The sequence below is a fragment of the Coturnix japonica genome, chromosome 1, assembly GCF_054131305.1.
Source record: "Coturnix japonica strain WE chromosome 1, WE-NBRP24, whole genome shotgun sequence".
NCBI lineage: Eukaryota > Metazoa > Chordata > Aves > Galliformes > Phasianidae > Coturnix > Coturnix japonica.
Genome location: NC_140663.1, coordinates 175213594 through 175229630, shown reverse-complemented (window position 1 = coordinate 175229630; position 16037 = coordinate 175213594). Strand labels below are relative to the sequence as shown.

At 43.3% G+C, this 16037-nt stretch overlaps 1 protein-coding gene across 22 annotated transcripts in view; it reads right to left on the bottom strand.

Annotated features, from left to right (window-relative positions):
- The window catches only part of TENM4 (teneurin transmembrane protein 4), a 1507827-nt gene that overhangs the window by 78304 nt on the left and 1413486 nt on the right, over positions 1–16037 (bottom strand). For all 22 annotated transcript variants that reach the window (XM_085509480.1, XM_032442260.2, XM_015852440.3 and 19 more), the window contains one exon: positions 11967–12086. In XM_085509480.1, coding sequence (XP_085365606.1) covers positions 11967–12086 — 120 coding nt within the window. The remainder of the gene's footprint in view (positions 1–11966; positions 12087–16037) is intronic.

Sequence of the window (16037 nt, the reverse complement as noted above, 5' to 3'; positions counted from 1 at the left end):
AAAGTTAGCGTAAGCAACATCCTGCAAGTAAACATGTTTGAAGGAAAAAAACAATCGTCCCTCTTGGCCACAGAAACACCATCATCTACATTCTACAAATACAGAATTTACAGCTTGAAGAAGCTTTTGTTGGGTAAGAGCAAATGGCAGAGGCAAGACAACTAACTTGGCTACTTTGTGTGTTGTTCCCTTGTGAATAAAAACATCCCTATCCCTTTTTTTTCAGACAAATGTTTATCTTTGTTATCGGTTTTCTAGAGTTATTTGACCATATATACTAATTTGCCTTTTTCTTGGAGTATTTGTCAGCTATAGTCGCAGATTGGATTCATTTGCACAATGAAATAAACTACTTGGAAAGAAGTTTCTCTGACATGCCAGCATATAAACTGTCTTGGCATCCACTGCTGACCTGACTAATACCTAATGCAACCCAGGGAACATGTGGAACCCAGTCATGGACTGCGCTGTACTAGGCACAAGGAAGAAACGGAGACCAGAAAGCTGTCCCTGTGCCCAGTACTCAGCACTCATACACATATCCTTTTTGACTCTTAATCGTTTAAGGCAGAGTAGATAAGCCAGTGCCTGTGGTCCAATTACAGTCTGCAACTTCATCCTCTGCTACCCCCAGCTAAGTGGCTTTTCTGTTTGAGTTAGTGCTGGAGAACATTATATTGGGTGAGCAGACAGCCCGCCAGAACTGTCTGAAAGGATGTTATCTCAGCAAGGGAAACATTCTTCCCCTTGATGTAAAGGTGGTAGGATGGAGTTTTTGAGTTGTTTTCTGTTTCTTTTGTGCTATATTTAAAATTCATGCCCTGTCAGAGGGCGATTTAGTGGAGCACCACAGGATATATCTATTATGTGAGTACTCAAACAAGAGGAAGAGGAAGTACTCAAACTGAGAAAAGAAAGGATGTCAGCATGATTTGAAGACCTTCTGGTTTTGCTTCTTTGGTTGTTTTTTATTGTTGTTTATTCTCCTCAGTTATGTAATTCAGGCATAGAAGGTTTTCTAGTTTTCTCTTCCCTCCTTCCTACTTGAGGTGCTTGGTGCTGTTGTCTGATGGTCTACAAGTTTGGGGAGGGCTCCCCAGCTTCAGTGGAGCTGCTCAAGTGCTTCAGAGCTGTGTGCTGATGCACTATTTTGTGCATAAGAAGCAGGTCCATAAGCACTCTGACAGCCCAAATCCAGCACCTCGTAATTACAAGGAGTTAAAGTAGGTGAAAAAAGTCCCCCAAATTATCATTTTTAATTAATCATTAAGCTTTTGGGTCTGCTGCAAAAACCCCAGAGTAGCAACAAAGGGTGCGTTGTCCATTTTTTTTCTGATAGACAATAGATTGAGGTGCCACTTAGTAAACACGGATATGAAAAGACAAAGTTATTCAGGAAAGTATATTAAATTGAGTCCATAGGAGGGAGTGGAAAGCTTTTTGGAAACCTGAAGACATGTTTATTCTACCACTCAAGTGGGGACATCCGCTTCCCAGCCTGACAGAGCTTGGATTGTAGAGCCTAACGAGCAACTTGCAGCTCCTTGCCAGCAAAGCTGTGCAGTATTTCTACTTTAATGAAAGCGTTTTTAACAGTCAGTTAGCATCTGGCAAGCACTTCAGCTATGAGGGTGAAACTCTTGCTGGGTGAATCTGGGCACTAAAAGGGGCAATGGGAGGGAAGAAACAAACATTACAAATGGTGCCCACGCTTTTATGCAAGTGGGAAAGTGTTTTTATTTGGAAACACCTCCATTTTGCTTCTTTGTGAGTGATTCTTGGCTATAACCAAGCCTTGGTCAGGGATGGTAACTCTGGTAAAGGGAAACAGCCTTGCCTCCTTGCATCCGTGAAACAGCATGAAGAAGGTGGAGTGCTGCCTCCATGTTAGCTCCAGCAGCTGTGAAAACACAGAGATGCAGAGAACGCAGGACTGTTGCTCGTGAGCTGTTCTTCCCAGAGTCACCGGGTGCAGCTCTGAAGTTCCCCTGATGAACTGAACAAGATCTATAGCTAAAACCAAACAGAAAAACCTAAACTGAAAACACCCTCGTCCTGGCTTCCCTTACTGAAATTAAATTTACCAGGAAATAAAGCTGTCTTGGGATCAAAAGAATGAGATGCTTTTGATTCTGGTTTTGTTCCTGATCTCTGATGTCTTTTTTTCATCACTCTAAAAAAATTGTACTTATTGTACAGTCATATTGTTCCATTTTCCTTAAAAGGCTCTGGAGAGGAAGGATAAAGGCTGAAATTCTCTATTTGCCTCCAAAACAGGCTCACAAAAAATCCCAACCCCAAAGCACAGAAAACTGTAGCTCTTTCTCATCTCTGCTCTGGAAGGCCTATGTGCTTGGACATTCTATGAGAGCCACTAACAGAGTTGCTGAACGTGACATTGGCAAAGTCAATTGACAAAGTCGCACATGTTTGGTGGCCCTGCTAGGCAGGGGTGTTGGAACTACATGATCCTTGAGGTCCCTTCCAACCCGGGTCATTCTGTGATTCTGATTCTGTGAAAGTCATGCTGAAATCTTTCCTGTCATTTTATTAGCTCCATGCCAACAACCATGTGATTCATAGACTTTACAAGCTATAAATTTGATCAAATTTAAGGTTCTATTTGAAAGTATGGCTTATAATCCAGTGCTGAAACTTTGTTCCCACAGTCTGCATTACAGAGGAATCATGAATACAACAGAGTGGTTTGGAGATGGCATTTTATCTTCATGCCTTGTTATCTGAAAAATGTCAGAGTCACAATAATTAGTCTAAAAACACATGTAAGCCTTGAAGTTATCAGAGAGCTGAGCTAGGAGGAGCAGAAATGACTTCATGAACAGACTAAGAAATGGGACTGAAGTAGAATCAGACTTTCACTGTTAGAGACCATCTCTGTAATAACCACGTGGTTACAGCTCATGTCACTCGGTGCTAAGAGTTTCAGGACTCAGTGACAGGGATGTAAACCAGGAGTGAATGACCTCAAGTTGTGCCAGGGGAGATTTTCTCTAAATCAGAATGACAAACACAGATGGGCTGGATGGTCCTATATCAGTGTGCAGTGCCTTGGATTGGCAATGCATGCAGCCTGTTGCTGGAGTTCAGGGGAAAATACATTTTGCTTAAAAACTTCAACTTCTTAAAACACAGTGACTCAATCACGTGAAAACTGCACTGTGGAAAAGCTGACGAGAAGAGAGCTCTATTTAGAAAGCATTCTGAAAGCCATCAAAATACATAATAGAAACAGTAATAGCAATAATTCTCTATTTGATTTTGAAAATGCTTAACAAATAGTATTTAATAAATGATGTTGTAACCAGTAAGGAAGGCAAGTAAATGTTATCTCTGTTTTACAGGCTGGTTGGCTGGCCCAGCAAGGCTCAGAGACACATCTCACACTACCTGCTAAATTGGGAACAAGACTAAGAGTAGAAATAAAGGATGTCTAACACTATGTGCTGCCCTGATAATTTTAGTCTGAACGCTCTCGAGGATTCCAAGGTAATTTTTAGAAGACCTCGCTATCAAGGAAGCCATTGCATTCAGAATCACAGTTACATAGAATTGCAGGTGTTGGAAGGGGCCTCTGGAGATCGCCCAGTCCAACCCCTGCTAAAGCAAGTTCCCCGGAGCAGGTTACACAGGAAAGCATCCAGGCAGATTCTGAATTATCTTCAGAGAAGGAGACTCCACAGACTCTCAGGGCAGCCTGTTCCAGCCTCTGCCACTCTCAAAGAAAAGAAATTTCTCCTTGTGTTCATATAGAAGGTGTTGTGTTTCAGTCTGTGCCCAGTGTCCCTTGTTCTGCTGCTGGGCATTGCTGTAAAGAGCCTGGCTCCATTCACTTGACTCCCCTGCTTTTATTTATAACACACTGATAATATCCCCAATAAGTCTTCTCCTCTCCAGGCTGAACAGTCTGTTGACCTGCCTATTTACTACCTCCAGAGTACGCAGATGCACCGCTGTGCCTTTCCATCTGAGAAAATATCTCCCTGACAATTTTGGAAGGTATTTTTATGATCCAAGAGATGCAGTTTTGCAGCTGGATGGTTTGTGGAACATTTGTTATATGCACAGGGTTTCTGCAAAAGCAGATTGATCTGAGGGGAAGGTGAAGGAAATGAGCTGGGAAGAGCTGACATCACACTGTCTGAGCTAGGCCACACGCTTGCAGCCACAGACTGAAATCCTGGCTCCGCGATGAGCCCCACCTGATCTCAGACTGCCTGGTCTGTGACATCTGATCCCTTGTCTCTTGCCCTGTTATGTTTTCTGACTAGAGATGTGCTTAAAAGCAAGGTCCCTTCTCTAAGTAAAGAGACAGTCCCTTCCTTAATGTCCTCGAAATCTCAGGGAAATACTGCACATAGAAATTGTGTGTTATCCAGGGCAAGGAAACAAGCAGAAGGAAAAAGGCTCTGGAAGGTATTATTGCCCACAAACTTTGCAGGCATATATATGTCTGGAGCAGTTTGATGCTGAGAGTGCAGTTTCAATCTCACTCTCACGCAAAGTACGTTCAGTGAGTTTGATAGAGATATTCTTAGCATGAATGAGCAAGACCTTTTCCCTTTTGCATGCCTAAGCTACATGCAATACACAGGCACCAGTTCCAAAGGTGTGTTCTGAAGGAGAGCACTGGGTTTTCACTCTTTACCATTGAGACATTACTGTCACATCATCCAAAAGGTGGAGTATCAATAAGACAACTTAGTCACAATTACTGTTGGAGTAGGTGCAAAACCCAAAGCAAGAACAAGGCAGCATTCAGCACATGTTGCTTGCACATGTTCCTCACTTTCACCACAATTCTACCAGCTTCTCTTGCCAAGACAAACCTTTAATGAAAGTGGTGGATTGGAGGGTGCTAAAATCTATAAATCCTCTCCCAAGTTCTAGTGGTTAGCAGTCAATACATGGAGCACGTGCAGCTGGAACCCCTTATGTTTCATTTTTATTCTTTAAAGAAAGGGAGCCAATTAGCACTGACAGACAAAAGATAAGATGAAAGACTTTCCCAATTTGCAACGGTTTTGTTTTGGTTGAGTGTGATTGCTCAAATATTAAGCACTTGCCTGTAACGCAACTGAAATCTTAATGACTTCTTCCTAATTATTTTAACATGAATTAGTAGGAATAGAACTTGTCATGGTTTTGTAATTTTGTAATTTTGCTATCAGTATTCCACATCATAACATCATGTCAAGTATGGATACTTCTGTTGAATGTGCAGTCCACAGAAGAAGACTACATATCCCAGAGAACAACAGGAGTAACAATAAGTCACGGGACCAGGACTCTATATAATCTCGTTCCCAGGCTGGAGTGCCCTCCTTCTTCTCTCGAACTTCTCGGAGAGTGGGAAGCGTTCCAGCCGTGTCGCCTAGAGTTCACAGTAGGCCTCTCGGTTTTCGGAGACTCTCTCTCTCTCTGTTTCGTTCGATTTTGTTAGCCTTAATTATATTATATTGTGTTATCTTGTATTTCGATATCATATTTAGTAAAATAAGTTTTTCCTCCTTAGATTGTCGCTGTTTTATCCCACTCCCCTTTTCCCCCTCCTTTCCAGGCCCCGGGGGGGGGGGCGTGGGGTGGCTTCCCCTGTCACGGGCGTAGGTAAATCTAAGTAACCCGTGACAGATTTTTTGGTGGAGAATGCGGGCATAGAGCTTTTTAGCTTTTAGAACAACTCTCTCTTTGCTCTTAAAGAGCTTCGTTACGGGAGTGTTGGGAGTGTTATCTTTCCGTAGCTACTCACAGAGAACGTGACCTTGAAATACCAGACAAATTGTCAACATTAAGGGCTGCTGCACATTCTCAGCATTGCTATCTAACTTTTGTGTAGAAAACAAAGGGATTTCTTTCTCCCTTAGAGCAAAGCTAGCTAGCTCTGACTTTTACAGAGCCTGCCAGCTATGAATCCACTCTTCATCCCAGTTGCTCTGTTTAAGGGATTGAAAGCAATTATGATCTTCTTAAAGTATTGGTCAACTATTAACACCATAATTTGGTGTTGTGGAATTGTGCAGATATATAGCCTAATAAGGTGGATACTGATGGAGACACCTGCCTGGTACTTTTACGAGATGTGGTATGGTCAGAATTTTGGCATCTACACCTCAGATGGAATTGTGAATCTTACAAACACTTGCATCCCAGATGGAACAGGCAATTTTACAAATACTTGCATCCCAGATGGAACAGGTAATTTTACAAACACCACCATGTTTAATTCATTGTACAGGCTAAAAAAACCCTTTTTATTTGGGTTGTACTCTCAGATTTCCACACGCTTTTCAATAACTGAGATAGGGTTCATACTTGCACTCATGTTATCACTATCAATGCATGCATATATGTTCCTATGCATTCGTTCTATGCGGAAGTCCCCTCCAGAACCAGAGAATGATGACTGGCAGGGAATATGGAAAGGTTTAGGAAAAGTCTTAGAAGCATGGGGACCCGCAGTGTCATGGGATTTCACTCTTGAACACCTAAGGGACCCTAAGAAATTAAGTGAGTATTTGGGTCAGAGATCTAAGGAGGTAAACCTTATGTGGGGTTTGGCTTATGCATACCGTGCTTTGTATCATACTATTCTGGAGAGAGAGAGTTTCCGATCTGAGATTCAAGCCCAAGTTAATTCTGATCAGTCACAGGAGGCATCAGTAGCAATATCAGTTGCCCCTGTGGAAGGCAAGAAATGGAAACGGGTGTCCATGCGTCTAGAACGAAAAGAAGGAGAAGCACAGGGGGGGGCTGCAGAAGACCCAGGTGCCGGGCATGGAGCAGTACCGAAAAAAGCAAAGGCAAAAACCAAGAGGCATGAAGAAGAGACTGATGATGAGGAGGAAATCACCTATTGTCGACCTCTGAAGCTGACTGAAATCCAAGGCTCAAGAAAGGAGTTCACACGGCGTCAAGATGAAGGTATCCTTGCTTGGTTGCTTCGCTGCTGGGACAACGGGGCCAACAGCTTGTCTCTAGATGGTAATGAAGCTCGCCAACTAGGAAGCATTGCCCAAGATGCAGGTATCGACAGAGGGATTAGCAGATGTTCGGATGGAGCTGCCACTCTCTGGTTGCGGCTGTTAGAAGCCGTGAGAGAAAGGTACCCCTATAAGGATGCTTTGAAGCCTAAATTTGATAGTTGGAATACCGTCCAAAAAGGTATTCAGCGCTTGAGGGAATTGGCCATGGCAAAAATGTTGTACAGCCCTGATCCAAGCGAACTTGACCCTGAGAGAGTAAGGGCCGATCCTGACATGTGGCAGAAAATCACAAGTACAGCACCAGAGAGAATGGCACAGTCATTGGTAACAGGTTCTAAAGGGTTCGTGGACAGATGGCCCCGAGTTGTTGAGCTGATTATAATGCTTCAAACCACCGATCAGCAGCTCCCCCAACTGCATGCCGCAGTTTCTGCCATCTCACGGCTAGAAAACCGAGTAGATGAAATGTGCAAGAAATTGTTTCCATCAACTAATTGCAATGATCCCGTAATAGTATCAGAAACAACTGATGAAGGTCAATCCTCGTACGGGCCACCAGGTCTAATGAAGGATCTGATCAAAGTATTCCAGTCCTACTCCTCACCTGCATCATCAAAAGTCTCAGCTGTTAAACGCACACGCTTCCCAGCTCGAGCAAAGAACAACAGTACGATTGCACCGCGTGTTTCCATGTGGCGCTACCTACGTGACCGTGGAGAAGACATGAGGAAGTGGCATGATCAGCCTACTTCTGCACTACGAGCACGGGTGAAAGAACTACTAGACATACCAACCACCAGTGGAGTTGCTCCAGTCATCACAGGTAACCAATAGAGGGGCCCTGCCCTCAGTCAGGGGAGGGAAAGGGATAATAGAGTTTATTGGACTGTGTGGATTCGATGGCCTGGCACATCAGAACCACAGAAATATAAGGCACTGGTGGATACCGGTGCACAGTGCACCCTAATGCCCTCCAGTCATGAAGGGACAGAATCAATTCATATTTCTGGAGTGACTGGGGGCTCTCAAGAATTGACTGTGCTGGAGGCTGAAATAAGCCTCACTGGCAAAGACTGGCAAAAACATCCTATTGTGACTGGCCCAGGGGCTCCATGTATACTGGGTATTGATTACCTCAGAAGGGGGCATTTCAAGGATCCTAAGGGGTATCGATGGGCCTTTGGGATAGCTGCTGTAGACATGGACAACATTAAGCAGCTGTCTGTTTTGCCTGGCCTGTCAGAGGACCCGTCTGTTGTGGGGCTGCTACGAGTAAAAGAGCAGCAGGTACCGGTTGCTACAAAGACAGTGCACAGACGGCAGTATCGCACCAACAGGGATTCCTTGCTCCCCATTCATGATTTGATTCGCCAGTTGGAGAATCAGGGAGTGATCAGTAAAACTCACTCACCTTTTAACAGTCCCATATGGCCAGTGCGTAAAGCCAGTGGAGAATGGAGGCTGACAGTAGACTACCGTGGCCTGAATGAGGTCACACCCCCATTGAGCGCTGCTGTGCCGGACATGTTGGAACTCCAGTACGAGCTGGAGTCAAAAGCAGCCAAATGGTATGCCACCATTGACATTGCCAATGCCTTCTTTTCTATTCCTTTGGCCGCAGAATGCAAGCCACAGTTTGCCTTCACCTGGAGGGGCATTCAGTATACTTGGAACCGTTTGCCCCAGGGGTGGAAACACAGCCCAACCATTTGCCATGGGTTGGTCCAAACTGTACTGGAACAGGGTGGTGCTCCTGAACACCTGCAGTACATTGATGACATTGTTGTGTGGGGCGATACAGCAGAAGAAGTTTTCACAAAAGGAGAGCAGATAATCCGGATTCTTCTACAAGCTGGCTTTGCTATTAAGCGAAGCAAAGTAAAAGGACCTGCCCAGGAAATTCAGTTCTTAGGTATAAAGTGGCAGGATGGACGTCGTCACATCCCAGCAGATGTGATCGACAAAATCACTGCCATGTCTCCACCAACTAGCAAGAAAGAGACACAATCTTTCCTGGGTGCAGTAGGCTTTTGGAGGATGCACATTCCAAACTACAGCCTCATTGTAAGCCCCCTTTATCAGGTAACGCGGAAGAAGAATGATTTTGCATGGGGCCCTGAGCAGCAGCAGGCTTTTGAACAGATTAAACAAGAGATAGCCCGTGCTGTAGCCCTGGGGCCAGTACGGACTGGACAGGATGTAAAGAACATCCTCTACACTGCTGCTGGAGAGAAAGGCCCTACTTGGAGTTTGTGGCAAAGAGCCTCAGGAGAGACCCGAGGCCGACCCCTGGGATTCTGGAGTCGATCATATAAGGGGTCTGAAGAGTGCTACACTCCAACTGAGAAGGAGATCTTAGCCGCGTATGAGGGGGTTCGGGCTGCTTCCGAAGTAGTCGGGACTGAAACACAGCTCCTTTTGGCACCTCGACTGCCAGTGCTGAACTGGATGTTCAAAGGACAGGTTCCCTCCACCCATCATGCTACTGATGTCACCTGGAGCAAGTGGATTACGCTGATTACACAGCGAGCGCGAATGGGAAACCTCAATCGTCCAGGAATCCTAGAGGTAATCATGGACTGGCCTGAAGATAAAAAGTTTGGAACATCACCAGCAGAAGAGGTATCACGTGCTAAAGAGGCCCCACCATACAACGAATTACCAGAAAATGAAAAGAAATATGCCCTATTCACAGACGGATCATGTCGCATTGTAGGGAAGCATCGCAAATGGAAAGCTGCTGTGTGGAGCCCCACACGACAGGTTGCAGAGGCCACTGAAGGTAAGGGAGAATCAAGTCAGTTTGCAGAGGTAAAAGCTGTCCAGCTGGCCTTAGATGTTGCTGAACGGGAGGGGTGGCCAATGCTGTATCTTTATACTGACTCATGGATGGTGGCAAATGCCTTATGGGGGTGGTTACAGCGGTGGGAACAAAATAACTGGCAACGGAGGGGAAAATCTGTTTGGGCCGCTGAACTATGGAAGGACATTGCTTCCCGAACGAAGAATATGGTTGTAAAGGTGCGTCATGTGGATGCACATGTGCCCAAAAGTCGGGCTACTGAAGAACAACAAAACAACCATCAGGTAGATAAAGCTGCTAGAATTGAGGTGGCTCAAATCGACTTGGATTGGCAGAATAAGGGCGAATTATTTCTAGCTCGATGGGCTCATGAGACCTCAGGCCATCAAGGAAGAGACGCAACATATAAGTGGGCCAGAGACCGAGGGGTGGACTTAACCATGGACGCTATTGCGCAGGTTATTCATGATTGTGAAACATGTGCCATAATTAAACAAGCCAGAAGGATGAAACCTCTCTGGGAGGAAGGGCGATGGCAAAAGTATAAATATGGGGAGGCGTGGCAGGTTGATTATATCACCTTGCCACGATCTCGCAGTGGTAAGTGTTATGTACTCACTATGGTAGAGGCAACCACTGGGTGGCTTGAAACATACGCAGTACCCCATGCAACTGCTCGAAACACCATATTAGGTCTTGAGAAACAAGTCCTGTGGCGACATGGCACCCCAGAAAGAATTGAATCTGATAATGGGACACATTTCAAAAATTCTCTTATAAATACTTGGGCCAAAGATCATGGCATTGAGTGGATTTATCATATTCCCTACCATGCACCAGCTTCTGGTAAAATTGAACGATATAATGGGTTGTTGAAAACTATGTTGAAAGCAATGGGTGGTGGAACATTTAAGCACTGGGAGAAGAATCTGGCAGAAGCCACTTGGCTGGTCAATACTAGAGGATCTGTCAATCGTGATGGTCCTAGTCAATCTAGCCCCCTACACACTGTAGAAGGAGATAAGGTCCCTGTTATACATGTAAAGAACATGTTGGGAAAAGCTGTTTGGGTCCTTCCAGCTTCTGGAAAGGGCAAACCTATCCGTGGAACTGTCTTTGCCCAGGGACCTGGGTGCACTTGGTGGGTAATGCAGAAGGATGGGGATGTTCAATGTGTGCCACAAGGGAATTTGATGCTGGGGGAGTGCAGTCAATAATTTTATGTATCTATATATATATATATATGTTTGCATGTGTAGTGTATTTTAGTTATTATAGTTGTACATTTAGTTATGTTACATGCAATTCTACTATTTAGCTATCACAATTTTACATACGTGTATATATATGTATATATATATGATGTATATATGTAGATGATGTAATGATGTAATAATGTAGAATAAGGGGTGGAATGTCATGGTTTTGTAATTTTGTAATTTTGCTATCAGTATTCCACATCATAACATCATGTCAAGTATGGATACTTCTGTTGAATGTGCAGTCCACAGAAGAAGACTACATATCCCAGAGAACAACAGGAGTAACAATAAGTCACGGGACCAGGACTCTATATAATCTCGTTCCCAGGCTGGAGTGCCCTCCTTCTTCTCTCGAACTTCTCGGAGAGTGGGAAGCGTTCCAGCCGTGTCGCCTAGAGTTCACAGTAGGCCTCTCGGTTTTCGGAGACTCTCTCTCTCTCTGTTTCGTTCGATTTTGTTAGCCTTAATTATATTATATTGTGTTATCTTGTATTTCGATATCATATTTAGTAAAATAAGTTTTTCCTCCTTAGATTGTCGCTGTTTTATCCCACTCCCCTTTTCCCCCTCCTTTCCAGGCCCCGGGGGGGGGGGCGTGGGGTGGCTTCCCCTGTCACGGGCGTAGGTAAATCTAAGTAACCCGTGACAAACTGCAGGAGACATCTTTTCTTTACATGCATGTGCAGTGCATTTCCTAATTGCTGGTTAATGATTCTAGTCTATATCACAAAGTTAATAGTAATAAAAAATAAGACTAAACAACAAACAACAACAAAACTGCATCAACATCTTCAAAATGCATCAACAACAAGTGTGCCCTTTGAAGTTTTTCTTTAGTGTTGGCTGTATTAAATGCTTAATCATAGCTTGAACACTGCAAATCCTATAAAGATATCCTACCTGCCATCTTGTCTGCTGATCGTGTATCCAAAAAGAGGATTGTTGACAAAACTGATGTTGACTCCAACCAGGGGGGTTCCATCCACTGTCATCACCTGGCCTCGAATCACGCATGCATGTCTGGAGGAAGGAGAGAAATGATAAGGAATGGTCATTCTTTTGACAAGTGGGGGCATTTTTCTCTACTTCTGTGGCTAGGAATTTCTGTCAGTTAGACAACATGTACACTTACTGAGGCTTGGAAGCATAGGGCCAAGCAATCTGCCTTGAAGGTGGCCCGCTGCTCCAGAAAATCTTTCTCAGGAGTTGCATAAGGATATTTGATATCAGAATGGAGGTTCAATTTTAACCTTTTCGTGAAAAATACAACTGCTGTAGCATATAACCATGAGCTTCTGTAGGGTTCACAATGTCACACTGGAATTTGCTCTAACCAAGCGCCAGTATCTTGACAATACTGCCCTAACTGAGGGCAAAACAGGTTGTAATCAAAGCAAACAGGATCACAGTATGAACAGATACATTTATGACACAAAAGCTCTCAGGAATAAGAAGCACAATAGACTTGATGGCTTGTTTCTTACAGATTCCACAAAGACCCTTCAGTTACCAGTGGTGAAAAACATGACAGATCATTTTCTAGGTTCACAAAGGTTCCTTACAACAATGCTTAAGGAACTGAGAACTCTAACAAGACAGGATTTTCCTTCCTACCTTTTTTCTTTCCAAGTTTGGTAGCTTGCAATATTTTATAGGCTACGTATGTTCCGATTACTCTATGCTCTTTTATCTATATATTGCAAGGATCTTTACAAATATTGATTAATCCTGCACGACAGATATTTTACAAAGAGAGGAAATAAAGCAGAGTGCATTTCGATTGCCCAAGGTCAGTCAGAAAATCTGCAGCAAAGCCAAAGACAGATTTTTCTGTGTTCTCATTCCAAAGTCTGCTTCCAGACCTCTAAGTCATTATCGTGCTGCAACCTGAAGAGCTTCCTGCAGAGACAAAGCATCATGCGTCTATGAGACTGTCTGAGCCCAATTTTTGGTTGAGGGCAACTATTTTTTTTCTGAAAAACAATAGCAAATAGTGGTGTCAGTCTGCTAACATGAGCCGGTGAGTGATTTTCCTAACTGCTGTCCTGGTGAAGAGCTGGGATTGAAAGGTAATGTTTCTGCAGGTGCAGGACCAGATCTCAGCGAGAGTAAATCATCCCAAGCTGCACTTGCTATCTACTCACTTGAGCTGAGAAATGCCAGTTTACTTCTTCATTCAGGCAAAGGATGATACCTGCAATGTTTTGTAAAGCTGCTTTCATAAACACTTGAAGGATCAAGTTATTTTCCTTGAGTCCATCTAAAAATCTGATACTGTATAATGCAAGGAGATAACATATAATTTCCATTAAGTAAATGCCGTGTTAGTTGTATTTTCCACAGCACAGCAAACAGACTATTTTTCAGGGAGTCTTAAAACTCCTACTGATGTAAATGGAGAGCTTAAATATTAACAGAAATTCTCGAAGCGTTACCAGAATGTGCCAGCAATGTGAATTGTGACTTGTTTCCTAGACAGTTTTGGAATAGAACACAGGAAAATGAGATAATAGAAGTGATTTTTCTGTCACTGAGTTTTCTCTGATATAACATCAGTAGGAGTCGTGAAAGAAAAGACTTGAACCCAGCTTGTAGTTAATACTATTCTTTGTATTTCTATTTCCTTTCTCACTGAAGGCTCTAACACAACTTCACGTATTTTTGCAAACCCAGGAAGAACCCTTCCATTTATTGTTCCTTCCATCCAAGAGTTAAAAGCAGGGAAAGGAAAACACACGAAATGTTGCTGTCATGTCCTGCTGTCATACATAAAACACATCCAAGCAGTTCAAACATGCAAGTAATACTGCAAAAGCATTAGCCTATATCCTCAGCTTCTGTTGGTGGGGGGATGTGCTTTATATCAGCCAGCATCTGCTCTATTACATATCACAGATAACTATTTCTTCAGTAACAGCAATCAGCACAGTGTGGACAAGCACTGAACTTTGCAGCTTTAACAAATGAATTTAAACTCCCACCTTCCAGCAAGAGACGGGATTCCCATTCCAGCCAATGCTTCGCAGCACATCTGTGCGCTCACTAAGTAGGATGAGGTTAACATCTCTTCTCAGAGAAGCAGCTGCATCCACCAGTCCTCTAGAGGACTACAACAACAGCTTTACTTACGTGCTATAGGGGAAGATGTTCCCACAAAGGGGATGTCCTTCCCAAACCACAGTGATAAAAAAGAAAGCTGGAGCAATAAGCACAAATCTGAATTCACTTAAAGGCAGGAGGGATGGGAACTGGAAGAAAACCAAAGCATGATTAGATTCTCAACTCTCCTCCTTCCCTAGGTGATAGAATTTGCCCCGCTTGGGAAAAGTAGTGAACACAATGCGTGGGAAGCAGCTGGCTTCTCTAGTGTCAACGTGTCCTTTCTGGAGGCAAGATCGACTACCCACAACGCGCCAAGCCCCCCAGGAACCTGGTTAATGCTAATTTAGTCAGCCATTTCCTTCAGAAGACCTTGGTCTAAATGCAATTATGCTACAAACAATTTAAGTGGTACTGCTAAGACGCTCAGCTCTGCTAGGTCTCCCGATATATTTACATAAAATTATCTCTCATGTTAATAGAAGAGATTTATTCCATCAGTGAAGGCCTGCCAGTTCAGAGTGCTTTCTACAGTTGAGCAAAATTAAATTTCTCGTAGCTGGAGCCTTGGCTTCCCATTGAAATAATAAAAGTTTCTATCTACTGCCTCTGGTTTTCATTTGTCTCATTTTTGTTTGCTTGTTTCTTTCAGTACTTTCATATCAGGCCATACGGATTCTTGTTTTACAATGAACACTACTCCATCGGTTTTTAAATCATACCTTCCCTATTTATTTTATTTTAATTTGTCGATAAAAACTTCTCAGAAACCCCAAGATGTTGTCAACTTGCTATTTCAGGTGGTGTACCATACAACTTTATACCACTGCTTTCTGAAGAGCAGGATTGAAGTCCTTCTTTAAAACTTAGAAAAGTTAAGCCTTCCTGGTGAGAGCTGGGACACAGAAGCAAAGTAGACAGAGATGCAATGATACCTTTACATTCCCATTGGTAAGATATGAGGAAAGTTCAATAGGCTGCTTCACTTTTCTACAAAATCTGAGCAGACCTGAAGAGTTTTAGAACAGAAGCCAGAAAAGTAAATCCCCAAAAGCCATTTCACAGATTCTTATTAAAGATTTGTCTTTAATACTGACTCTGACCCAATGTCTCATAACTTAGATGCTGGCCCTTCCAACACCCCTTATTCATAGATGTTTTCTGCTGACACTGCGCTTGGCACTGTGAAATAGACAAAAATACTGCTTTTGCTGAACATTTTTTCATTGTGGAAAGAAAATTCTACACATTTTATATCTTTTTTTTTTTTTCTTTTTCTTTTTCTTTCTTTCTTTCTTTCTTTTTTTTTTTTTTTTGCTGGAAGAAATGTATATTCTTTCCTTGACTGAGAATAGGTGCCAAGGGGAAATCTTACCCCAATCAATTTCCGTAGAGCCTCAAAATATTTCCTCCAGAACTCACTGTGCCTTCTTCCTCAATGATGTATGGAGATAGTTATCACGACTTAGCCAGCTTCAGCCAAGTTACTCATAGTAAGTATTTTAATTTGCTGCCATAAATCTTTTCATCTCTTTGATCTTTTCTACCACTTCATATTTACTGGGATAGACGCGTTGAGATGAACCTTCAGTAGAGCACTATGGAGTGAAAATCTTACTTCTTAGAATGATAGAATCATAGAATGGTTTGATTTGGAAGGGACCCACCCAGTTCCAACCCCTGCCATGGGCTGGTTGGCCCCCAACAAGTTCAGGATGCCCAGGACCCACCCAGCCTGGCCTTATGCACCTCCAGGGATGGGGCACCCACAGCTCACTGGGCAGTGGTGCCAGGGCCTCAGCACCCTTGCTTGTAACAGCCTTACTGTTGAAATTAGTCAGTCTTAGCTCTATTTCTTTTACAGACCTGCAC